Genomic DNA, 27,723 nt, shown 5'->3' on the forward strand with positions numbered 1-27,723 from the left:
GTTCCACACATTGCATGCATGCATGCCAACGCACGCATTACTGACGTACATACGCACGGTACGCACCTCGGCAAAAATGCATGCATCGCATATAAATGCAGCAGACGGAAAAGTAAGATATTTGTTTGTGATGATCATGAGAGGAACTGTGAATAAAGGGTTGAAGAAACACGAGCACACTGCGTAATAATTCACGCAAAACTTCAAAAGCCATCGTTTCTGACAAGTGGAACAGCAAAAGACTAACGTTACACGTCTTGGTACAATACGTAATCAATGGTATGATCGAGTTCGATGTTTTGCTCTTATTACATCCGACACTCGACAGGCAGGACAAGCTGCTAGCCGCCAACCCACATCAACTACACAAGACGCAAGACGCTGCCGGTCGGGCAGCGCAGCAAAGCTACTGTACGCCGGGTATTCATCTAGTATCCTATCGAGACCGACGTGCTGTGGCTCCAGTCCAGTGGTGGCAAGCAAGTCGACAAGAGCTGTGACAAACACTCGTTCGTGTTGGGAGAGCTAGTGTTCTCCTTTTGGAAGTAATTAGCAGTGCGGTATTGCCTCATCAAGCGATCCGGAATCACAATGAAGTCCCAGAGTCTGGTGGTGATGTCATCTTTATTGCTTCTTAGCACATTGTTGGGAAGCTTGGAAGGTTACAAGCCTGTGATTATCGTTCATGGCATGCTGGATGGTGCCAAGGAAATGCACTTCCTGCGTGGTATGATTGAAAAGGTATAAATCATAGTTGTTGTTGTTGTTGTTCTTTTAGATTTATTAGCTCTCAGCTCTGCCGGGTGGGCAGTTTGCACCAAAATATAAATTTATATTTATTTAATAATCACTACATTTAGCCTAACTACAAAACCTACACTAGATATCTAGGCCCTAGTTAGGTGATACGCTTTTAGCGTATCACCTATTGTGATTGTCAAAATCTGTCTGTTTTCTTATTCTTCTTTCTTTCTGGCACATTTTGTGTCGTCAATATCTCAAGAATGACATTACGGAGTAACATGACATTTTCAGTCAACATGTCTCATGACAATATCTAGCCACAATAAGGTTTTCATGACAGTAACGTCTCTATGACGTCATCTAGGCGCCATTTTGTGATTTTCGGACCATGTTACATGATCGATCATAACTTCATAACTAAAGGTCATTTCTGTATCATTTTTTGTGGACATAAAGTTCAGGTCACGCTCTATCTTTCTTTCTCTGATGCTAATTACCTAGGACGTCATCTAGGACACGTAAGCGCGCGTCAAACTTTTAAAAGGCTCAAAACAACTTTCCAATGGGAAATCTCGAAGTTTCAGACAATTTTAAGCGTTTCAAACGATTTTGCGCGTGCGCGTCCGTCCGCGCGTTTTCGCGCGCACAGCGCGTCAGTAACATGAAAATGCACTTTTTTTGACTGATTTGGATTCCTGATACTTTGAGTAACAATATCCATTGATTTCTGATCGATTCTGACAAATAACAAAGGAATGCACTTGCGTCAAAGTTCAAATTTCGCCTGCGCGTCTATGTGCAAATATAGTGAAAAAACATGTCTTTGTTTATTTCGCCATAGCTCTTTAAAACGTCTGGTTACCCTATGTTGTTATTGCATATTACAAAAGCATATAAATTGGACATAACGTTTCAAGTATCATTATTTCCATAATTACATTATGACGTCATCATATCGTCATCTGAAATCAAAAAAGTGGAATTAATTTTTTTAAGGTACTGTTTCTGACATTCATTTGCTCGTATCTCTGTTGTTTAAGCTCAATATTATCCCAAATTCAGATATGTTCTACTTTGAACATTTGCCTTTCAGGTCCATGTCATGCTTTTGATATTTGATGACGTCATCATACCTTAATTTGTGATTAAAGGTAAAGACGCAAAATCGGACAAGTTTACGTGTATTGTCTATGGGAGGTGATTTTTTTTAAAACCATGCATTGACTTAACAACGTTTAAGCACCTTTATCTCAGCTGATTTTGCTTCATTTCCTCTGAAACTTTAGTATGTTGTAGCTGAGACAATAAGCTTTAGTAATCATGCATTTTATGTTTTCAAATCTCCTCATCAGGTTGACAATTTTGCAGTTTAAAACTGAAAATGAAAATGGAATGTGGACAAAACGATTCCACATGTATCTTTCACATACATAAGTTTACGTTCCCCATATTTTCTCGTCGAGACGTATGGCCGAGTGGTTAAAGGCGCCGTCTCAGAGACGTGAGGTTGCGGGTTCGAACCCCACAAGATCACGAAACAATTTTTTTTTTTTTTTTTACTTTTTTTTCTTCAATTTGTATTATATATTCGTCCATGTACAAAATCACGTTCGTATATAAACGCACCTATACACACACACAGACACACACACACGCCATATCCCTCTTTTTGTGTGTTGGAGACCACATTGCTTCGACTGCAGCAACATTTTGCAGGTTGACTTTGTCAAACCGATCATAGTATGTAATGACGACGACTGAGATGTTGTACTTTGAACAATTGTCTTTCAAGACGATGTCATTGTTTTGTAATTTGATGACGTCATTACACTGAAAATTGTGATTAAAGGCAAGGTATCAAACCAGCCGATTATAGGTTTTATGTCTGCGGGACGTATTTTTTCCCAAGTTGCCAGAAATGGCATAGCGACCTCAGTCGTTACAAGGCCGCTTTTCCGTCTAGCAATGCAATAGATGTTCACACGGCCACGTTAGTTGAGTGGGCATTGACTTTCCCCCTGTTATATCTATACATTGTTTTTTTTTTGTCTTACCATTTCCGTGGATGACCCGTGGCCGAGTGGTTACAGAAACGGTTTCGCATGCACGCTCAATATAACTTCAAGGTGCCTATATCACATTCTTTTCTTTGTCGATCACAGATGACTGTCATCTGATGACCACAAGCGTATCACCTAACTCGTCCTCAATGTGACGAGTTTTCATGTCTCGTTTTTACTAATATTATTTACAAAAATCTTATTATCTTTTATATTTTAATATCATTAATTTTTACAAATCAGATATGATAATCACAGAAGGAAATAGGGGTTGGGTTTTAGGGAAAATAGATGTCGCCTGCCTACTCCTGCACTGAAGTGCAGGGTTTAATAGAATCTACATGTACACCATTCCCGTCGGCGCCGGTGAAGTCTCAGCCTTTCCCGGGGGCAGGCGCCTATTAGAAGCACCCTAGTTGTCTTTATCACCAGGTCGGCCTAGGGTACGTGTTAGATTATTATTGGCCTAGTAGGCAGGGACAGTTGTCATGGTTGTTGTTGTTCTTTTAGATTTATGGAGCTCTCTGCCGGATGGGCAGTTTGCTCCAAATTTACAGAAACCTACTACACTACTACTACTAGGCCCTACTAGAATCTAATTATTTACAACAACAACAAAAATCTTCTCATATTTGTGACTAATATTTAATGTTACAAATCAGATAATCACAGGGAAGAAAGGGGATAGGGTTTAGGGGAAAAAACAGATGTCGCCAGCCTACTCCGATCCTGCACCGATCTGAACTGCAGGGTTTAAAGGGATGGTACAGTATTGGTGGAGATGAGAATTGGGCTTTTAATTTTTTGCAAGATACCTTTTTGCTGAGGTCCATGGAAAACCACACACACACAGTGTACTGTAATCTGCGCATTATCACTAATGAACTGAGTATGAATTGCACAAACTACGCAAAAATTACGTAAAACAGCGCAATACTGCGAAAACTTTTACGCAAGGTTGAGTTTTGAGCTGCTCAAAACCTGGAATCACATAAAGCGACGATCCGGCGCACATCGGCGGACAACAACGAAGGTTCCACGTCAGACAAACTCATTAAATGCATAAATTGTGCATTTATCGCGTAAGGCTCGAATTTCTTACGTGATTCATGCATTTACGCGACTTTTGGGCAGTGTGACCGGGCCTTTAGATGTCTACTGTTGTACCTTTTTGTCTATGTTTTCTGGATCTGGATCTGTACGCTGCTGGACTGGGTGGTATACTGCAGCAGGGAGAGAGGGCACGAAACTAATTAGTCATAGCGAAGGTAGCTTTTTTCTATCTTACTTCTGAAGACTTTTGGAGAAAGGCTGTTGATTACAGTTGCTGGGAGGTGATTCCAAGCTAGGGGGTGCTCACAAAAAATGAATATTTATATTGCTCTGTGTTACAATGATGAATTTTGAACCCTTTGTCGTGGTTTATCTCTTGTCTTTCTAAAATATTTTGAGTTTTGTAATCTTTGAACTGTTTAATTTTGATATTTCTTTTAGGTCTTGTTCTGATCAGAAAATCATCAATTTAAAAGTAGACCCAACCCCTCGACCACTTTGAATGATAATTTTAGTACAAATTGCCTTCTTGATGCTAGGGTGGTAAGGTTTAGCCTCTGCCTCATGCTGGTGATGCAGCCATGGTTCCTAGATATGACCCTGCATCACAAAACCAACAAAAAGTTGCCAGTCATGGATATTTGGGCATATTCCAAAGAAAGAGCAGACTCTAATCTTTAAAGTGGTGTATAACACAATTCGAATGAACTCTCCTAAACTCTGTAAAAATTGGAATTCATGAAGGCACACACTCTGGAAAAGTGTGAACGAAGAAAAGAGGCTCTGCTCTGAAGTACGGTACAGCACGCGTCTAGAGCTACCAAGTCTCACGCATTGTGAGTGAGACTCAAGCATTTAAGGTCTGTCTCACAATCTCACGCATGACACCCATTTTTCTCACGCACTTGGAGCATAGCGTAAAGGATTAAAGTGAGAGTTGCAATTGAAGGCATAATTCCCTTTTGTCTTTCAAAATAAGTAAAAAAATAGTCACTTAAGTATGCATCAGCTTGCACCATTAAAGAAGAAATTTATAGGAAATAAAATTTACTGTTTTCCATCATTTAATGTTATTTTGATTAATTTCTAACATAAATCATGCAATAAAGTTGTCTCTGCTTTGAATATAAGAATCTTTATTTTTACCAAATTTGAGCACTGGAAAAAGTTCGATGCGGCTACGAAAAGTGCCAAATCTGTGACGTCACCACGTGTGTATGCAACCCAGTGGGATTTACGTATCTATAGGCAAACTGTGCACACTTTTCAGGAAATTGGTGTGTAATTTGTTGTCAATCTAGAATAAATCGTCCGCCAAAAATTATTCACGTCGTGAAATTGTTTGTTTGTTTGTGTTCATTGGAATCATATCTTACACCCATAGATTTACGGAAAACAAAGTTTTAAAAGCACAAAACCTATCGTCAGCTCAAGATTCACGATTGCCGTGATCAGCTGTTCCTTCGTACAGCAACAATTTGCTGTTATTATTGACACAACAAATCGATCATTGTGGGGGAATTGCGTATAGCTGAGGTATACATACTCATGAAGGATGATAACTAAGTCAAAGGGCTGTAATTGATTGGAAATCAATTTTACACCCATAAATTTACAGAAATACGACGTTTGAAAGCACAAAACCTACTGTAATCAGCTCAAGATTCGCGATTGCCGTGATCAGGTGTACGCACAACAGTACCAGCAGAATCGGCAGTGATGAGGTATTCCTTGATGCCGTGATTTCAGCTTGATTCTTCTTCGAAATGGCATGATGAAGGTTTGTTAGATAAATGTGACCTTCTTTTTCTCTTGTGTGTTGGTTTAAATTCTAATTTCTACCTCAACTTGCTAAAAAAAAAACACTCTAACAAAGCGGGAAACTGCAACATTTCCGTGCTGAGCAGCAGTCACGATACACTGCAAGCATGCATCGCTGCTGCAGCGATCCTGTTAAACCCACAAATGTAAAAACGCCCACAGATGTAAAAACACCCACAAATGTAAAAATACATCGCCCACAAATGTAGAAAATCGACCACAAATGTAAAAATTTAACATCGCCCACAAATGTAGAAAACGCCCACTAATGTAGAAATGATTTCAAACGTCGCCCACAAATGTAAAAACGACAAGTAGATTCCCCATTCTACTATAGTACGTTGATATAGGCCTAAATAGACTCACTTCTTTAGGATAGCAGTGCACTTCTTGTAAAATAACATGTACGTGTTCGAGTGCGTGTGTGTGGGTGGTGGAGAGTTCAGTGGGGGAGATGGATGTGTGTGCGTGTGTCTGTCTGTGTGTTACGGTGTGCTGCGTGTCACACATTTCCGGCGGGCAGCTGCGCCTCCGGGCAAGTTACGCGGGCTTGTTGCGAGTACGAGCAGTACAATTTCTGCGGATGGACAAAGATGTTAACTGTTAAAGAGTTCCGTACTTGCGTTTTACCTGCTAGACGCGTGCCACTTACCTGCCATTTGCATGCCGGCCTGCCATGGAGTATCGTTGCATGTACTACTGTGATAACATGCTTGTCTTCTGTCTGTTTGTGTGTACGTGTGTGTGTGTGTGTGTGTGTGTGTGTGTGTGCATCCTGTGTATGTATGTTTTCCTGCAAGTTTCTGTTTCTGGGCGGCGGGTGAGGACTGCATGACTTATCTGCAAAGGAATCCCTCTCGAAGTAATTTGAAATGGCTGAAAGTCATACAGAATGTCTATTATACTCTCAACTAAACCAGCAGAGAGGCAGTAACTGGACCCTCAACATGCACGCAGATGGCCAGCGACACTGGCAAATCAGACTTGCGTGCGCATCTCCGGGTACTAGTGCAGGCCAACACCACTGCGGGGAGCTCCGGAGGAAAAAAACAAAACAAAACAAAACAAAACAAAACCCCTCCCCGCAAGTCAACCTGCAGGCTGAGACACGATGTGACAAGGCCTTTAATAGTTTTAGAGCTCCAGTCCCCGTATGTCGCTCGTACCGGTAACTGAAAACGGATCGGCTTCGACAGGTCTCACGGAATACATGTATGCAATTAAGTTGCGCGCGTCTAGTAGCAGGTACGTTGTATGACGCATGAAATAAGGGTCTACATAAACGCACACTTAATAGAAATACGTCAACCACAATGTAAAAAATTTTTACATTTGTGGTTGAGGTTTGAATTTTTTACTACATTAGTGGGTGTTTTTTACATTTGTGGGCGCTGTCGTTTTTACATTTGTGGTTGAAATTTTTTACATTTGTGGGCGGTGTTTTTTACATTTGTGGGCGATTTTTACATATGTGGGCGATGTATTTTTACATTTGTGGGCGTTTTTACATTTGTGGGCGTTTTTACATTTGTGGGTTCAACAGATCCCCATAGTATAACACGTAGGTTGCTTGTAAACAAGGGGGTCCTCGGCGCAGTTGACCAATCGTGAACACGTATTTCGATCACTTGTCTTGGTAAGCAACAAGGCTGTTTACGCGATGTTTCAGACGAATTTATGAATGAAAATGAGTAGCATGACATCATGCCATGACCATACTTAGAATAAGCAGAGGTAGAGCTTTCTGTAGGTACCAAATGTGTCAGGGTTCAACGCAGAATATCTAAGACACGATCGCCAAAAGAACAGTCATTTTTGCCGTAAGCGAAGGCGATTTGGTCTTTAGAAGTAAGATTTTGGCCAACATTTGAGATTGACATCCCACTTTTCTCTTCAAAATTCCACATTTTGTATGTTGTATTTTGAAATGTTGTTGATATCAGTCAGAAACTAGAAAATTTCCCCTACAACGTGATATCAAAATGTCAATTTGGTCCCTGAGGTAGGTCATTTTTTTTACCTTTTTCGGGCTGTAGCGCGAAATCACATTTGCCGAGAAGTTTCGGGTTTTGCCAGAGCGGGTCTCATATAGACGTACGGCAAATCAGCTCATACACATTAGGTGACGTCGCTCAAATCCGATGTTTCTTGTAGCGAACGGAGCTACGTGGTCATGGAAATTGGGTGTTTTTCAATCTCAAAAACAGTTTGGGGGTAAAGTTACATCGTCTAAAAGATATCCAGTTTTGTTAACTAGCTTCTTAGCTTTCCGTAGATATCAAACTTGTCATATTTCTAGATTCTCTATAAATTTCTGCTTTAAGAGCTAAAAATTGAAAAAGCTCCCTACCATGGGAGGGTGGACACCCCATCCCCACACCCTCCCCTCGCTCCCTCGCTCACGCACATGCGGGCGCACCGAGATGCTGAGTCATGAAAATCTCACTCATAAAAATTTTTTGAACTTGGCATCTATGCGCATCTATTCAAGCGCTTAATCTTCACCAAGCTGTGCTAGCTGTGCTATGAATGGGACAAAAAACAGATCTAGACTGTAAACCATTGGAGCAACAACAATGAAGGGATTATCAGATTAAGCTGAAATTGAGTACCGGAATGCTGTATTAACACATTCTGTCCATGATTAATGCCAACTTTCAAAGTAGGAGCAGCTTGCAGTATCCTTTCAAAAGTTAGTAGAGTTGAAAGTGAAGAGTGTGCAAAGGATTTTCAAGAAATGATAAGGAGCCTTTAAGACAATCTGATCTCAGTACTCTACAAAAAAAAAAGGGTAAAAAAAAACTGCTGAAAACACACATTCCCATTAATTTTGTGATCCCAAACTTAGGAATATTGGAGAAGAAGAACAGCTCTTGAAAAAATTGGAAAAACTCAAGATTGACATGGTTGACCTGTTTCACCTTTTTTGAGCCCTCGCGTAAAATCAAGGGGTGTGACTTTTTGTTGGTTTTGTGATGCACTGTCACATTGTACAGTCTAGATGTAGTACATAGTATTAAAGCCTACTTCCTCATTTTTGTACACTGTAGTTTTAGTACTAGGCCTATATAGTGTAGTAACCCATTGAATGTCCAAAAGGAAGAAAACTCACTGTAAATTCAAAGTTTGTTTTGTAAATTTAGCTGCAGCCTACAAATGCACAGACAAGTATTACATCAAATTGCATTTTATGTGACCAATATACTGTAAACGCAGAAATTTTTTCGGTAACGTATATTAATTTTTGCGTATTTTGCGCTACTTCTGGCCAGCGTGAATTCTAAAACCTGCGAAAATATCTTCACAATTTTCTCTGCACATTGTGAATGAATTGACAATAGCACAGTGAATATGTTTTCTCAGCACGAAAAATAATCACGCAAAAATATCAACGTTTGATATTTGATTTCACAAAGAGTATCACAGCTGTTGTATGTGAGAGTATATGTGGCATGGATCCCAAGCTTTGTTAGCATCTTTCTGATCTGATTTATTTCAAACATTCAGGCTCACCCTGGGACAATCCTGACAGTCCCTGATGTGTACAGCTACTACAGCAGCCTAGAGAAACTCTGGAACCAGTATCCAGACTGGTACAAAGCCCTTCATGATGCCATGTCAACAGCAAAAAATGGGACCAACCTCATCTGTTATTCTCAAGGTCAGAACTCTTCCAATGTTTCATCTTTAGATCCAGGGGCATGGTCTCAGTGGCTTGATAGATAGTGAATTTTAAAGATCTTCTCTCATATTTAAAAATGGCAGAGCCACATTGGGTACCTGCATACAATTGTACTTCTCGGTTTGAGTCAATTATTCATCATAATAAATTGTGCATTTGTATGACACTGCCTTTGTTGGGTTTAGCATCTAATGGCCACTTTTTTGTCTTGTTTTGCATTTATTTTTAAGGTTGGGTGTAGAGATCTATGTGCAAACTTCATTCTATTATATTTTGTTCACTGTTAGCATGAAGAAAGGCTCATCCCTGCTCCATGTCACTTGTATCATCTCCATAAACTCGAACGTATATTATCTGCATCACTTTGTTGCCATAAGTCAACTAGTGAAATAAGCTCTCAAAGACCAGCAAATATTCACTGTCTATGTACAGATTTGATAAAGGGATGGTATAGTTTTGGTGGAGATGGATGATTCAGATTTTAACTTTGTACCAGATAGTTAGAAACCACAATTGTATGAAATATTAAATTAAATTAAATTCAAGTCATCTATTTCCACAGGGTAAATAAAAAGACATACAAACATTACAATGACCGCAACTTACATCATGCAAGATGCAATAAATTTAACACGTGGGGGAATCAACAATAGGCCATAATGGCCTTTCAAAGGTTGATCCCTGACAATTAAAAATGGTACAATTGTTAATAATGATCACAAAACACTACAGAATACAATGGACTATGCGATGACAAAAACATAACGACAAACAAGACAGTGATTAGGCAAGCAATATATCTAACTCATTCATGTGTGTGTCAAACGAGATTACTGAATCAAAAGAAATTGTTTATACTTTCTTTTAAAGGATGAAAGACTAATGGTACATTTAATGTTGTCTGGTAAGTTATTCCACAAAAGAGGGCCAGTATTGTACCTTATAGTACATCTAGACGCATTGTATTTATAAAATGAGATATAACTTATTACTTTGATGAGCATGCAATTCCAAGAGGAATTCATAGTTTATTTGGATGAGAAATGGTTTTGTAATGGCTGAGATATCAAAACACAAGATGAACCAAATTGGTCCTAATGGAAGGTGGGTCCCACCTGTTATTAGTCCAGTACTCTTGGTTTTTGGATATCTCAGCCATTTCAAGATCACTTTCAAGCAAATAAGCTTTGAATTCCTCTTAGAAGTGTGTGCTGTTTCACATTCTATATTATGAGGTTTGTCATTATCTGCAGCCCGATCTAAAAAAAGAAGCTGTACCATCACTTTAAGGATACATGTATGTATACATATGGAAAACAAACAAACTGCAGTTACAATTTGTCAATGTCAAGTATATCAATGACAATTTTAACATAATTTTATTCTGAACAACTTTAATTCTTACCTTCAGGTGGTTTGATGTGTAGAGCTATTTTAGAAAGAATGGATGATCACAATGTGGAAAATCTGATTCTTCTATCATCACCTCAAATGGGCCAGTTTGGAGGTAAGACTATTTGTGTCATGATCTCTTCTACCATTGTACCCCTTTTCCTCTCTTCTCCTAAGTTTTGTCTCCAATCTATTATTAGGTGTGATGCAGAATGATGGGGAAATAGTGAGTGCAGGTGTGTATATTGGGAAATGTACATAAATGTACACTCAAGTAGAATACTCAACTTAAGTTTTAATCCAGTAGCAACCTTTGGTTGATTGATTGAATGACTTTATTTTATAACGGATAAAAGCATGCTTTCAGCTGTTAGCTGGTTTTCAGCAAGGACGTGAACATAAATACAAAGTGTATGTTCCCAAACAGATTTACATTGTACAATGTACAATGAATAAAATATAATCAGAAACATGTAACATGAAAGTATGATGAACAAAAGAAATCAAAATGAGAACTGACGAAAAGAATTATACAGAATACAAAGGTTTGAAATATGGGCAATCATTATATCACAATGCAAACAGATTAAGAGATTTGAAAATGGTGATCAAGCATTTAACAAGACATGGTGGTGGTCAATTGAATTGACAAGTCTTGTCTGTGAGCACATATAAGTGTACAAAATTAGCACTTGGATATAAATAAATTTGTACAATCATACAGTTCTTTTCTTTTTATTTCTCCTATAAGTAATTTGATATCATTACTCGTCTGAAGACTTAAAGGGAGATCATTAAAGAGCTTAGAAGCTATTAAGATATAGCGCACTTTTTCTTTAAAAAAATTGGTACGGGGTTTTGGGAGAACAACAGTGGTATTATCGTTGTGGAGATTGTAATAAGCCTAATATCTTGTGCTTTGTTGTTTTGTTTGTTTCACTTTGTTTTCTTAATGTCCTGGTACTTGATAATGGATAAATTTCCATTTAACCAGACTATTCATGAAATTGTGAGTAAACTAAATCCTGTTCATAGAAATCTGATACCTTTCGTTTCAGTGATTTTATCTCCATTTGTAAGTTCTATTTTTACTTCACTACACATACACATAAATGAATAAACATGCACAATTGTAGGAGCTTTTTTCCCTTCAGTATCTCTCTTTTTTTGTATGAAATTGATGAATGGTTCGTGTTTTTTCTCTCTATGAAGACACAAGTTATGTTCCAGTGCTTCCAAAAAGTCGCTACGAGGTTTACAGGTAAGTGAATGTCAAAAGGATTCTTCCTTAATTTCTGTGTGTCTTGTTATAGAAGATGAAGTGCAGTTCATTCAAGTTGGCTTTGAAGAATTAAATAAGGTGAATAACAGGTTTCAGCAGTTTTCGGACTTGAGATGAGAAAGTTAGACAGGAGATTTGTAGAAACTACAACTGTATGTCAGTGTCATCGTCTCAATGTCCCAGTGAATGAACCGTAGCATTGCTGCACTGATTTTGTGACGTGACTTTTGCTTTTTACACCTTTGGAGAAAAAAAGAAAGTTTAAAGACCGATATGATATGCAGCCAAAGTAAACCTTCCTAGATACTGAGAGTTATCAGCTTTATTTAGCAATACAAACAACTTCCATAACATTTTTATGACCAGAGATAATGTGATTTTATGACAAGAGATCATGTTATTTTGTACAGAGTCTGTGCTTTCAGAATGGTAAAGGCATCATAAACTTTTCAAATCATAACAAACAATACTGTAATATATATACTGTTTGCAATTTGTGTTGTGCAAAGATCATAATAGAAGTTCTTTTTGTCATGATGTATTTTATCAGAACTGAATGTTAGAGGACATTGTGTAAGATTTACATTTGTTTTCTTTGTGTAATATTAAATGCCACACATATAACACAGCAAGAGCAGTATTCTGGTTTTGTATTCTGTGTTTGTGTAGGAGGTGTTCACTTTTTGATACTAGGACCCTTGAAGGAAGGTGACCTTTAATGCTATTCTCTACCAGTGACATCCTAGGATTGCTAAGGAAAATCATGTAAAGAGAGTAATGTAGAAATAGATGTAGAAATGCTAGAATTTATTAACAAAAATTGAGTGATCATGTATATTGGATTTTTTTTAGTCTTCATGCATAGTGACTGAAAGTGATGATAGAGATAAAGTCCTCTCCTCCCACAGCAAATGAGGCAAACCCCCCCCCCCCAAAAAAAAGACAAGAAACAACACAAACAACAAAGTCATTAAGTTCATAGTGTTAGGGAGCAGCAGGTTACCAGCAAGGTACAGTGTATCTACTGGTCTGACATGCCTGTCGGACCAGTAGGTACATGTACCCAGTTTTTTCCATTTTTTACTGGTCCATTCCTGAAAAAAGTTACTGGCCCAAGAATGATTTCTACTTGTCAGGGATCGTTCAACCAGTGCCAGTGTGCTGCGTTGACTCGTCAAATGGAGCATGATATTGAAGACATCATATTGTGTCACTCATACATGTAGTTACATTATAAATTCTTTTGTCTGTTTGTTTCCTCCATCATACAGAATATGTTATGATACATTCTTTGGACAAGATATCTCTGTCTGCGAATACTGGAATGGTAAGACATGATGCTGTTTCACTAAAGAAAATCAAAGATATTTCTATGATGGTCATAGTAAAGATAACAGCATAGTGAGGGCCAGGATCAGTTTATTTCCCTCATCCTTTCAATTCAACTTAATTCATTTGACACAAAGAATAGGTACATTACAAATACAATTGTATATTAACAAAGTTAATAAAACCAAAGCAATGCTATGTGTATAATGTACATGTATGTATATATATATATATATATATATATATATATATATATGTTGCAAATTCACGTATTGGCTCCAATATAGCGAAGAATCAAGAAATAAACTAGTAATGCATTATTTCGCCAATAAGAATGAGTTTATTGAACAACTCAAATTTTCGGTGGCCTCCACCTTCTTCAAGAGTCTCGACGGGGAATGTCAATACCAAAACATAAATTGAACATGAAGAGCGCGCACTCATACACAGAATTGGTTGCTATGAGAGTGCGTACCCTTTACAGTGATGTTGCCATGTAGACGCAATGTAGTCAAGGTACCCCACGCATAAGGAGGAGGACATTGACATGTTTATTACGTAACAATTGTGTTAAATTACTTTGTATTATCACATGTTATGATATCGACATATGTACTCATCAACGTACCATAAGTTACAAAATTAGGTTAAAGAGCGCTCCAACAATTAAAATGTTTCATTACTTAAAATACAAAAATCATCGGTAGGAAGAAGTTGGTATAATAATTCCTGTTAAGAAACAGATGAAATCATCAATTACAAAAACCACAGTTCGGTGTCTCGCTGAAATCTAAACAGATTTGAACATGCAAGTGTGAAATTGATTGACTCATACAACTGAGTGATAGGATGACAGTGTGAATCCATCAACAGAAAATAATACAAAGTAAGAGTAAATTGATTATTAAGATGGAGACATGAAATCATAATATTCGCTATAATTCGTCATAATCTCAGACAGAATAACCAACTAATTTCTCTATCACAACACCAGTGGTAGTGAAACAGTTATCAATTAGAAAGATATTTTGCAAAAAATATCTTATAATCCTCATCATGACTTATTCCTCTCTTTAACGGAAGAATGAGTAACCGTTTAGAATGGATAAATCCCTGTTCAACCCTTCACCTTGAAAGCTCTTACTCTTCACGATTACTCGTAACTCGGCGAGTTTTCTTTCCTCTACTGATGTGTAATCTCCCCCGAAAATGCACACTCTGACATCCTTCAATCCTCAGAAACCTACGTTATATGTTCGTTACATTGGTGACATATTTATAATTTGGGATCACTCTATTGAAGAACTGGCTGCTTTCCACCAGGCATTCAATTCATGCACTCAAAGCATCAAATTCACAATGTCTGATGTGTGCACAATGCCCTCACGCTATCTATATCGGTGAGACCAGCACCAAATTCCGGATGCGCTTTAATAATCACAAATCGTCCGTCCTGAAGAATCGGAACGACCTTCCCGTTGCTAAACACTTCAACCTCCCCGGCCACTCATTGAAGGATGTCAGAGTGTGCATTTTCGGGGGAGACTACACATCAGCAGAGGAAAGAAAACTCGCCGAGTTACGAGTAATCGTGAAGAGTAAGAGCTTTCAAGGTGAAGGGTTGAACAGGGATTTATCCATTCTAAACGGTTACTCATTCTTCCATTAAAGAGAGGAATAAGTCATGATGAGGATTATAAGATATTTTTTGCAAAATATCTTTCTAATTGATAACTGTTTCACTACCACTGGTGTTGTGATAGAGAAATTAGTTGGTTATTCTGTCTGAGATTATGACGAATTATAGCGAATATTATGATTTCATGTCTCCATCTTAATAATCAATTTACTCTTACTTTGTATTATTTTCTGTTGATGGATTCACACTGTCATCCTATCACTCAGTTGTATGAGTCAATCAATTTCACACTTGCATGTTCAAATCTGTTTAGATTTCAGCGAGACACCGAACTGTGGTTTTTGTAATTGATGATTTCATCTGTTTCTTAACAGGAATTATTATACCAACTTCTTCCTACCGATGATTTTTGTATTTTAAGTAATGAAACATTTTAATTGTTGGAGCGCTCTTTAACCTAATTTTGTAACTTATGGTACGTTGATGAGTACATATGTCGATATCATAACATGTGATAATACAAAGTAATTTAACACCATTGTTACGTAATAAACATGTCAATGTCCTCCTCCTTATGCGTGGGGTACCTTGACTACATTGCATCTACATGGCAACATCACTGTAAAGGGTACACACTCTCATAGCAACCAATTCTGTGTATGAGTGCGCGCTCTTCATGTTCAATGTATGTTTTGGTATTGACATTCCACCTCGACACTCCTGAAGAAGGTGGAGGCCACCGAAAATTTGAGTTGTTCAATAAACTCATTCTTATTGGCGAAATAATGCATTACTAGTTTATTTCTTGATTCTTCGCTATATATATATATATATATATATATATATATATATATATATATATATATATATGCACATGTTCAAGAAATCAATGCCATGATCCCTTTGAAACAACTAGAGCTTGTTAATGGGCCCCAAAACATGATTTATGCACTTTGAGGTAAATGCCTGATAGTAATATGTATTGTGAAAAAAAAGAGAAAAAAAAAATGAAGTCCTAGATTGTCACAAATGGTGCAATATGACATACTGTAGTTTTCCACCTGGATCGTAAATGACTGCAATTGTCTAAAGTTAGCCAGTGTACTTAAATGTGTCACTTCTAAGTTTGTGATAATGTAATTATGAAGTACTTCATTAGTAAGAACTGAATGTTTTTGGCACAATCTGACAGTATTTTTATGCCTCCGCCACGAAGTGGTGCCGGAGGCATTATGTTTTCGGGTTGTCCATCCGTCCGTCCGTCCGTCCGTCCTTCCGTCCGTCCGTCCTTCCGTCCGTCCGTCCGTCCGTCCTTCCGTCCGTCCGTAATGAATTTTGTGGACAAGGTAACTATCGAAACCTGTTGAGGTATCCTAATGAAACTTGGCATGTATGTGTATTAGGGGGTGAAGTTGTGCCTATCAACTTTTGGGTGCACATGCTCAAGGTCAAAGGTCAAAAGGTCAAGGTCAAATACATAAAATTTCACTATTTCCACCATATCTATTGAATGCCTGAAGATATTTTCTTGAAACTTAGTGTATACATGTATTACCCAATTAAGATTCTCTGGTGAAAGCTTGGGTCATGAGGTCAAAGGTCAAAAGGTCAGGGTCAAATTCATAAAATTTCACTATTTCCACCATATCTATTGAATGCCTGAAGATATTTTCTTGGAACTTAGTGTATACATGTATTACCCAATTAAGATTCTCTGGTGAAAGTTTGGGTCATGAGGTCAAAGGTCAAAAGGTCAAGTAGAAATATTAAAACTTCTTTTTTTTTCTCTGTACCTTGGAAAATTGTTCAAGGTATCTTCATGGAACATAGTATACATGTACTGACTGGAAGTGATTATCTAGAGAATGTAGGGTTCATGGAGTCAAAGGTCAGGGGTCAAAGGTCAAGTGCAAGACTTCAAAATATTACTATTACCCTCATATTAATGCAATGCCAGCAGGGTTATTTTTTTACACTTGGTGTATGCGTGTGTAACCTAATAGAAATTCTCTGGAAAGTTTTTTTTTTTTCTCTTTTTGCCTCAAAGGTCAAAAGGTCAAAGATCAATTGAAAGTGCCGAACTATTTTTTTCATCCATATCTTGGAAGTGGCTCAAGTTACCTTGAAACTTAGTACATATTATGCATGTTCTACCTGAAAGTAATTATCTCATGAATTTTAGGGTCAAGGGCCAGATGGAAATGGTAACAATTTACTATTCAATTCAGAAATTGCACTTTTTCTCCACACCTGTACCTTGAAAATTACTCAATGCCTAAATGTATGAATGGTTCAAAGTCAAGTTAAAGTCCTTAAATCCCTAGATACATGCTCTCCTATTCATCCAATTAAACCTACGTCAAGGAAGGTGAACATTCAACACATTTGTGACAAACTTGTCATTCCAATATTTTGCCAATTTTGTGAAAATGTAATCACACAGTGTCCACATGTACTATCTAGACCTATTGGGAAAATCATGCATTATGGCGGAGGCATACCAGTCGCCAAAGCGACATTTCTAGTTTTATTTTAAATTAAGAAGAATAGATCCTAGTGAAGGTTTGGGTACACTTTGAATGAAAGAAACCAAACCCATGATAAACTAGAAGTTCATACTTGACACACAGCTGAATTAATTGTTGCATTGAATTGTCTTTATTGCGACTGATTAACAAATTACCTTTCATAGACTCATTATGTACAGCAGTTAGGGCAATTTGTCAATCAGTTGCAACAGCTGGATGGTTGCAAAATCTGTGTGAGCTGATGTTGTAGGAAAAGGGGCACTTAATAGTCACAAACATGTTGACATATTGCAGCCCATAAACAGACACTGTCTCTTCTTGTTTGAATTCAGTAGGAACTCAAGAGTGTTTCCATTTCTATAGTCAAACATTCCTGTATACATATTTGTACCACACTAAAGAGATCTTTAGAACAGAAGTGTTATATTTCCATTGTTTTAAACACATGTATACACAAATGTGTTATTCTATGATTTTTTTTTTTTTTGTCGTGGTAGATTGTACAAAACAAAAAAAAAAAAGGTCTAACAATTTGGACACCAAAAGTGTGACATTCACCTACAGCATACAGCAAGAAGCATAGTCTGTGCAGGGAGGTGGAATCTCCCTGGTCTGTGCTCTTTTTGCAAACAAATACATTATAATTGATTTAAAATTTCATATGCATACATGTACTCTGCAGTAACTGTTTTGATAATTTTTCACAAGAAATGAATATTGTGGAATTGTCACCCCTCCATTCACCCATATGGTAACAGTACTCACATAGTGTGCATCTTGAATTTAGAGCACATACCATGCTCGGCGATACGGTGCAATTAACTCGCTGATAAGAGGCCAAAGCTATTGAATTCGTTACAGTCATCGAAGCACTGTGCGGAGCGAAGGACAAAAAATCTCGAAAGTTCATCTCCTCATATCTCCCTTATTTTACTACCAAATCCCTTGAAACTTCACACATATGTCTAATATGGATATATCATCCTTTACATGATTTTTGGGCAAAAATGCTGATGTATCTCTTGAGATATGTGTATTTTTCTGTTTGAGTCAACCGTGGGAAAGGGTTAACATTTTTTCTGGACATAAGTCTGTGCCTACATGAATATGCATTTGATTATCAAAACATATTGCTAGTCTGTATACACCAGACTCACTACCTGTGAAGTTTTGTGTTTGCTCAAGTAGTAGTTACGTGAAAATAAGAGCAAAAAGACAACCAAATTTAAGAGAAAATACTGGACCTGCACAACTAGATCATCCTCCTGCGCATGCATTTTCTACTGGTCAGTGCACGCTTAGCCAATCAGCGGTGTCAGGTTTGGCGCACGGCCACAGGGTTCGGTTTTTGATAGACATGGTGGTGAGAGACAAACCTTGCCATGTGCTTCAACTGTTTCATGCAGCACGGAAACCGATACATCGGACTGCGTACTGCTTACGCTATGGATTTTACATGGGTCGCAAGTGACAGTGATCTCGATTTATTCCGGACATATCCGTGCGCCATATGATACAGAAAAGATATTTGGAACACAGTATGGATATACTACCATAAGTCATATATTGAATTTTCATTTTTGGGCAATGAAGGAAAGTAACACTTGTTTAGAGACCAAATTTTCTGTTTTGGAAACTAAGTTTTGACGTTATTTTCACAGGTTTATCCTCAATAAAACCAAAAATAACTAACATTGTCAGAGAATAGTTTCTACTTCAATTTGCGGTTTAGATTTAAATTTGATGGCTTGTGAGGTGAGATATTGCGATTGTCCTGTAACACTTCTCCAGCGGTTTTCGGTTTAGATTTAAATTTGATGGCTTCTGAGGTGAGATATTGCGATTGTCCTGTAACACTTCTCCAGCGGTTTTGCGTACACAAGCTGTTTAGTTTATGCAAATGAGACTTTGAGGTCATATATATGCTTTTGATGAATTAATTGCTCTGTATCACCATGCCTGATACAAACTGCCCATTCCTCTCTCCTTGTTCGAGTGTACCTCAGATTTTGAAAAGGAAGCTCATTTAATTTAGATCCTCATGATATATAGCACTTATGTTTGATTTGATTACATGCCATAAAAAGATGTGTTTTGATAGGTCATTGGTGTAATGTTTTTACCCCATCTGGTAATTAATGTTTGTTTCAGTTTCTGGCATTAGGGAAGAAGATGTCAGCTTAGCAAAGAAATAAAACAAGGAAATGATCTGATCGTAATTGATGAAAGAACTTGAACAAGGAAGTGGGGAAATACAGAAAGTGAACAAATTAGAGAGAAAGAAAGGGGTAAAAACAACTGATAATGACAAGATTTAATGAATGTGTGGGTGGGGGAAGGCATGGTTTATGAAAGTGCAGATAATAATGTCCTATACATTGTGCTGGCATAGCCAAAGGACTCTTGCTTGTGAGGGTATGAAATATCTTTGGCTGAAGTATACATCAAGGGAATACATAATATACACTGGCATGTAGATAGATGAGTAATAAATATAAGAACAAAAAAGAGTGTTTATTATTATTATTATTATTATTCATGGTTTATTGAAATCATGACTTGCAGTGATGTGATTGCTGAATTGCTCACAATTGCACATAAAAGACATGATGCATGGTGTACATATAGACCAAACAAAACTGTCTGATACCTGTACTGCAAATATAGTCATATAATCATAAAATTCTTTATATGTGCAGATAAGATGCGTGAAAATATACATAATTCTGATACTTTGCTACGAGTAAAATGCCTCTTGGTGCGTTTTAAACACCTGCTGAGGTGCAAAAGGGATGTGTCTTTAAACTTGTGTGTGTATAATGTGTACATACAATTATGTGTGTGTGCATTTAGCGTGTGTGTATTCAAACGTATTATGATTTTGGGTGTTTTACTTGTAATCAAAGAACATGCATGCTCAAAACATAACAAAACTGTCTATTACTGTACTACAAATACAACCACAAAAACGCTTCCTTGCATATATAAAGCAACATGATCTAAAATGTATAAAATTCCCATTCTTACTACGTTTTGTGCCAGTAATCTTTCATCATTGTCCACGTACAGTATCAAACAAACTTTAATACCACATGATTGTGAGCTTTGTGTGTCTCATAGTTTCAAGGTATAGAACAACCATGTATCGGATACAGTGTATAGGCAGCTGACATGACACAAATTTCAAACATGCAGTGTGAATTTATTCTCCCCAGACCCATTCCACCAGCCAGAGTATATAAGAAGCTCAGATTTTCTTGCAGTCTTGAACAACCAGTCTGCTCACAATGAGAGTGTTGGTAAGTACACATTTGTACTCAAGAATCATTGAGTCAGGTATTGCGTGTGTTATGACATCAGCATTCACTGGGCCAGGATTCTTTCTGCCCTATTGTCGTGGATAGGTGGATAGGGGGCTGTGATGATGTGGTGATAGACCCCAGGACTCAAATGAATGAGTGGATGCAGGATTGTAGTTCACTTGACTTTATTGGTGTCAGTAAATCAACCAAAAAAAAAACAAAAAAAAAACCCTAAGTCAGGTAGCAACTCGCTCTTTGGAAGTATGAACCCTCATCCTCAGACATGAGAACACCAGTACCGGAGGGCTGAACATCTCACCCATGAACAAGTTTGTCTTGTCCAAAAGAAAATGCCAAAAACCAAAAGACATCATAACGAGCAGAAAACAGCCAGACTCAACCCATTGCGGCAGGTTGCTTGTCCTACGGTGCGAGAGTGCGAAGTGATGTGTGTGTCGTGCAGTGTGCAGTGCAAGTTTCCAAATTTCCCGCGGTACATACGACCAGCACAAAGGGCGCATTCATGTGCAACTCAACCCCTGGAAAATGACTAATATTCATCCGCCTACTCTCTATTTCTGCTTACAACAAAATTTCCCAAAATTATAAAAATTATTCTTCTCACTCCTATTTCTAAACACACCAATCCAACCTTCTATTTTCCAACTACATATACCAAATTACGTATCACAAATAGAGACTACATTAATTCCAGGCACTAATTTCTGATACTTCGGTGACATGGTCATCTTGAATACCTAAAACGTTTCGAATTCCTGACTGTGATTACCAAGCACGTTCAACAAAGAGCGCTTTGTAAACAACTCCTATTTCACAACATCTGTCTAATGAGCTGTAATAAACTCACAATAGCTAGTAGTCTTCAATAAAGTATTTTCATCACTTTCTCAATTTCCATTTCCCGTCACTATGTCACTTGATAATATGAAGAGTTTGTTTGCAAAAACCGATTAGTCCATTTTTGAAGATTTTGAATTATGGCCTCTGTCATAAAATACAAAATAATACCTTTTAAATGATATATTGGTCACTACATATAAAGGTACATTTTTGAAGTTATGGTCAAAAGAAACTAAAATTTTCTTATTATTCTTTTTATTTTTCTTGACCTTTAATCGCAAATATCTCCTTTTGACAAATATGGACTTATCGGTTTTTGCAAACAAACTCTTCATATTCTTGTGGGTTTTTTTTTTGTTTTTTTTTAGAAATACCCAATATCAGTGGTCAAGATATATTGAAGAGATTAATAAAGGCAACATCCACAAAAGGTTTTTACCATATGATTGTAGTATGGGAGTCATGTGATTAAGGTTCTTGTATGTTTGCAGTCCATTAATACTAGTGTTATAATACAGATAGCTTTGAGCTTCAGGAATAAAAGTTGGGTACCTTGTACTCCTTTATGAATAATATTGTACACTTTTTATCTCAAAATTCTCCAAATGAGCTCATTAAACTGGCAGTTTGTGTCAGCCAGACAAGTTTCTTGGTAGACCATTTTGTGACACGCTACAACAAAAGGACCCTAAAGTCACTGTAGGGTAAACTGAGAAAATTGAGTTTGAAGTGAGATCATCAAAATCCGTCAAAACATTCGGATTTCTTTTTTTGACATGATTTTGTAGTCTAATGTATCTTCTATCATCTGCCGGAATTTCGAAGCTGAATGATCAAAGGAAAGGCAAGAAAATAACATTTTTCTGGGCCATGATTTTATGACTTTCAACGGAACAGAAACATGTCCGAAGATTTGGATTTAACGCCGCAGCTATACTCCGCCCCTAGCAATGAGGGAGTGATCTCATTGGTCAGTGCGTGGCATCCTGGCTACTGATTGGTCTTGCGTAGACTGCTGGCGCTAATCATTGTTAAGCGTGAATGAACATCGCAGAGGTTGCTATTAGCGTACCTTCTATTGTCAAACGGTGAAAACTGTCTTGCTTCCCCTTGATCATATTATAGCATCAGAAGGAAAACTTTGAAGGCGGTTTTCTCGAAACGCTGATTTCTTAAACCACTTGACATGCGCTAATAAAATCATCCATATCTCCGCAACCAAGTATTTTTATGAGTCATGTTATATATGACATCAAATTGGAAGAGTAAGGGAATAATGTCATGTCATTTCTGAAAATTGTCCTCCACCGACTTTCAGATCCTTTTGTTGCAGCGGGTCACATTTTGATGTATTGCAAGCAAATTTCAAGTGGTGGAAGGTGAATTTTAAGCCCTTCTGACAACTGTGTTTTTCCTCCAATGTTTTCAGGGTGTTCATCTGTCCATCTGCCTTCCCCTGCTATCATTAACCTGATTGAAAAACACTATTTAATGGATTTTATGACATTTTAGCCCAGGTCTGCACACTGAGGTGTAGATCCACAGAGTAAGTTTGGGCAAAACCCTGGGACCTGCAGGTCAATGAACTTCAACAAATCTGCCTTTTTCAGCCATAACTTCGGCTCATACAAACTTGTAGCGTTCAACGCTATAATAAAATGGTAGAATGAATAGAAATAAAAAGAGAATTATCAAGCAAGAAAAACCAAGGTCAAAGGTCACAGAATATTGACTCTAAATGGCATATCCAACATGGCAACATTCCATGTATATTGGTAAGAAGGGGATAAGCTTATGAACAGCTTTATGCAATGACAGTGCAATTAAAGGTGAGCAGTCAACATTGCAGTTTATTGAAATTTAGCTTCAAAGTTCATTTTCAGCCATTTATAGCATCTGCTTGGAAATATAATGTGACTTGATACTGTATGATGAATAGCAACCAATTAGGAAGTACTGTGCATCCCAGGTCAGGGAATTGTTCACCCATACACTGTAGTTATGAGTGATCAGTCGATGAACTTTATGTATTAATATCATTGAATGGCCATACTTACAGAATGTAGAATAATTGGATGAGAAGATGTTGTGTGGGAGTTTACTGCTGCCAAGATTTTCCCCAGTGGGAGGGAAAACATAAGAAGCAATGCCCAAGGACCGTAACTGTAGTGTGTGGCTAGAACCCAAACCACTGCAGAATGAGACCTCACAACATTATAGTGAAGATACACTGAATGGAAAAAGGTTTTCGGTTACACTGATGAAATTTTATGTTTGTTTCCTTCCAGCAATTAAAAAAAAAAAAAAAAAGTAATAGATCATGTATTACTGGTTACTGCCACATGAAAGAATACCTCTATGAAATGAGTGGGGGACCTTTTTAAGTTATCTTCTTCATTATGTTTTTACTTGTAGGAAAATGAGATTCAAGCTAATGAAACTTATACATATTCTGTTTTTTGTTTTAAACGTTTCAAACTCAGAACACTGCTTTTGTGTCTCACACTTCTCATTGTAGACTCACACTGCACAGGTGCACAGGGCAAGCAAACCAGAATGAGATAATGAACATACTGTATACGCCGTTATTTTCGCGTACAGATATTTTTGCGAATGACAAGGTCATAGACATTTTCGCGAGATGTTGTTTTCACGAATCGACGCCAACGGTTACGTTAATGCTCTATTAACAAAGCGCATGGAGACAATTTCGTGTGTTGTTGAATTCGTTATCCAACTGAAATTCGCGAAAATTAAACCCTCTCAAAAATAGCAGCTTATACAGTATATGTCACTAGAGAGTAAAATGACCTGCACAGTTCTTACATGTACATTGATTCTTTCCCACAGTCTCTAAGCTTCAGTGTAACACAGGTGGAGAATTTAAGAGTGATCACCTGTCTAGTGCAGTGCTTATCTGTGTGTATACAGCTGTGCAACATCTGTATTGTATGTTGAATGCAGCTAATAAGCCATGAAGACAGACTGTTGCAAGAAAATGACAACAAAAATATGTAGACCGCAGGCTGGGGTGGATCCAGGAATGACATAAAAGTGGCCGCACAAGAAATAATTCACATATGTTTGCTTGATGCTTGAACCTTAAAGTAGCACAATATGGTAGACTGGCTATACAAACAGAGAAAGAGAGTAAATAAAGAAGAATAGAAATAAAACACTGTAATATTGCCCATCAGATCCATACAATTTTCTAACTCATGATATGCTGACAGTTTCCAGTGGATGATACCACTTGTTTACTGAATCTTGACTTTGACCTTTCCACAAGATACAGTATGTCAATACTTATGGCTCTTCACTAAACATTTGTATGGAGTGTTCATGGCTGATACAATCTAGAATCATGAGTCTTACACACTGTCAACAATTTTTAATGTTCCAAACTTTGTTATAAAAAATTCTCTGATTGCATGAAACACCATTTTCACATGAGAGTCACAAAAGTGAGCAAAGTTCACATGTATTTATAGTTCTTGAATATGTTGACATTTCTTGCTCAATCTGTAGCTACTATTATAAAGGAAAGTTAAAAATTTCTTTCCTTTTTAGGTAAAAACTGTTGTGTGTTTGTCTTCTAATTCAGAATGGAAGAAAAATTTCCTGAAATTGAAAAATGTGGTGATGCTGGGAGGACCAGATGATGGGGTGATAACACCATGGCAATCCAGGTAAGCTCCTTTCACTACTTTATATCTCTTTCTTATATCAACTTTCTTCTTCGATGGATAACAAGAAGTGTGCATCATTTTTTTTTCTTTTCATGATACAATAGTCCCCTCAGTTTTCATAATTGAGTGCCACTAAATTGGGTAATGATGTTCAAGCTGAATAAACAGTCCTGATGCATGTTAAATTTTGATGTGAAAGGGGGAATTGAAGTGTGGGCCAACTTTCACATTTTCATCTTCTTGAAAACATATTGTCTAATTTGTCACCAAAATTTGCTGGTATTACACACAGCTAGGATGATGGGCAGGAGATCCCCAGATTAGAGAATCTTTTTAAAACAAATCTTGTATAGAATTAAAAATGTTCTCAGTAAATTCATTGTTGAGTGTACTTTCAAGTTTGTTTATGCCAGACTCAGGACCAGAACCAAGTTGGGGCCAGTTTTCATCTTGTGATATTCTTTTCACACATACATGGTCGAAATTTCTACAAACTTGGCGTTTATTATTGCCAGTGTGATAGAAGTATACCAATGGACACCATGCCCTTCTATAAGTCCCTCAAAGTTTGCTGTATTCTTCGTACATTGTAGATAATTAAATGTGTGGAAGGTGAACTGTAGTACTCAGATAAGAGCTCAAGTCTTTATTTGCCTTCTCTTATTCTATATTTTATATGCAAATGCCTCTAGCTTTGATGTAAAGACAGTACTCCAGTCAGTCCGTATTATATCAGGCATAAAATCAGTGATGGAGACGCATTAGTTGGCTAACATACAGAAGATCTATCAATGCTACATCAACTATAACATAAAATCATGTTACGATTGCTATAGTTGACCCATATCAAGAGGCTATAAAGTTTGTATGTTGTACCACCTATCAGAGGAGCATTTAGAATGATGTTGTCAAGAATACCTTGTCTGATCTCTTCTAAGTCTTGACTCCATGTGCAGAAAATCTGACACTAAATCCAAATACTGTATTTTCCCCTTTAGCCACTTTGCCACCTATGACAAGGAACTCAACATACTGGAGATGAAAGAACAAGAGGTATGTGTTCAGTCTATAGTCACACTATAGCCACATGTTTCCACATTTCTTATGCTTCTCCTCATGGGGCCTTATTGCACACAATCTCACATATCTGCTAAGTCAGTTATAACTGAAACAAAATGAAGTAGTTTTGGTTCTTTGCATCTTATGATGATTCATGGTAATTCTGAACATGTCTTTTTGTGCTTGAATAGAAATTAGTAAAAATATTGTACAAAGTTTAAAGTGCAACTGACACTATTTTCAAATACTTAATTTTGTTTGCTTGCACGTTTTACAGGACAATGAGTTAGATGTGAGACCTTGGTGGTTGCTTCACAAAGTTTGACGAAGTAGAATATGCATTTTATCCCTGTTTATACAATCTACATGGAATGGAACTTTATTGCGAGTTTAATTAGGAACTGCTGATGACTAGGTAGGCGTGGTCCAGATGATAAGAGTTTGGTTGATGTCTGTTGGGAGTGAAGAGACTGAGGGTCTATGGACATTCCTGGTGGTGACACCTTCATTCTAAGCCCATTCCAGCTTGACGCCCAAAGGGATGGATTGAATGGCTCTCAGGAAATGACAGTCACTGTCAATGTCAATGTCAGTTTCTCAAGGCAAGGTTGATCCGGAGTTCTGTAGATGAGATTTTGCTCATCTGGGTGCTTTGAAGAAAGATTACAATCCATGATGTGTTTACACCTATACATCTTCACTGTCAACACTGAGCTGTGTGCTCTGGTGACACCTTCTACATTCAACAGTTATCCTTTCATTTATATGAAAGCAGTGGCATTAATAATTATTTGAGTGAATGAATCTCTAATCAGTGTGATGATTTGTTTCTGCAAGTGCTTGGAGATAATGTTTTAAACAAAAAACTATCTCAGTTTTAAGAATGATACTTTAATAGTTTAATACCCTGTATTTCACTGCGCAGTGTGGCTGTTGATATCTGTACAGAAAAAGTTATAGGAACATGTTTAAATTACCATAATCAAGATACTATACTTTATGTAGTACAGGCTCAACCAATGTGCTGCCAAGAAGAGAAGATTATGAGGATTTATTAGACTTGTAAATTCAGACCTTTGATGAAAGTATCCATGTTACAATTATAATTATTTTTGTTTGCCCCCATGTGAAATAAAAGGTTTACATCCATGACTACTTTGGCCTAAAGACCCTGGACTCCCGAGGAAGTCTGCACCAGTTTGGTATTGCAGGAGTTAATCACACTTGGTGGCATCGCAACCAGACTGTTTTTGACTGCTGTATTCTACCATGGCTGACATAG

At 37.4% G+C, this 27,723-nt stretch overlaps 1 protein-coding gene across 1 annotated transcript; it reads left to right on the plus strand.

Moving 5' to 3' along the window:
• The first annotated feature begins 357 nt into the window (after positions 1 to 357).
• On the plus strand, positions 358 to 27,723 carry LOC140240822 (lysosomal thioesterase PPT2-like). The gene is made up of 9 exons (XM_072320592.1): positions 358 to 741; positions 9,186 to 9,339; positions 10,772 to 10,867; positions 11,965 to 12,013; positions 13,306 to 13,361; positions 20,746 to 20,829; positions 25,298 to 25,382; positions 26,381 to 26,435; positions 27,580 to 27,723. The coding sequence occupies exons 1-9, from the start codon at positions 592 to 594 to the stop codon at positions 27,721 to 27,723; spliced, it is 873 nt and encodes a 290-aa protein (XP_072176693.1). The 5' UTR covers positions 358 to 591.

Source organism: Diadema setosum, chromosome 17 (assembly GCF_964275005.1).
Source record: "Diadema setosum chromosome 17, eeDiaSeto1, whole genome shotgun sequence".
NCBI classification, from domain to species: domain Eukaryota; kingdom Metazoa; phylum Echinodermata; class Echinoidea; order Diadematoida; family Diadematidae; genus Diadema; species Diadema setosum.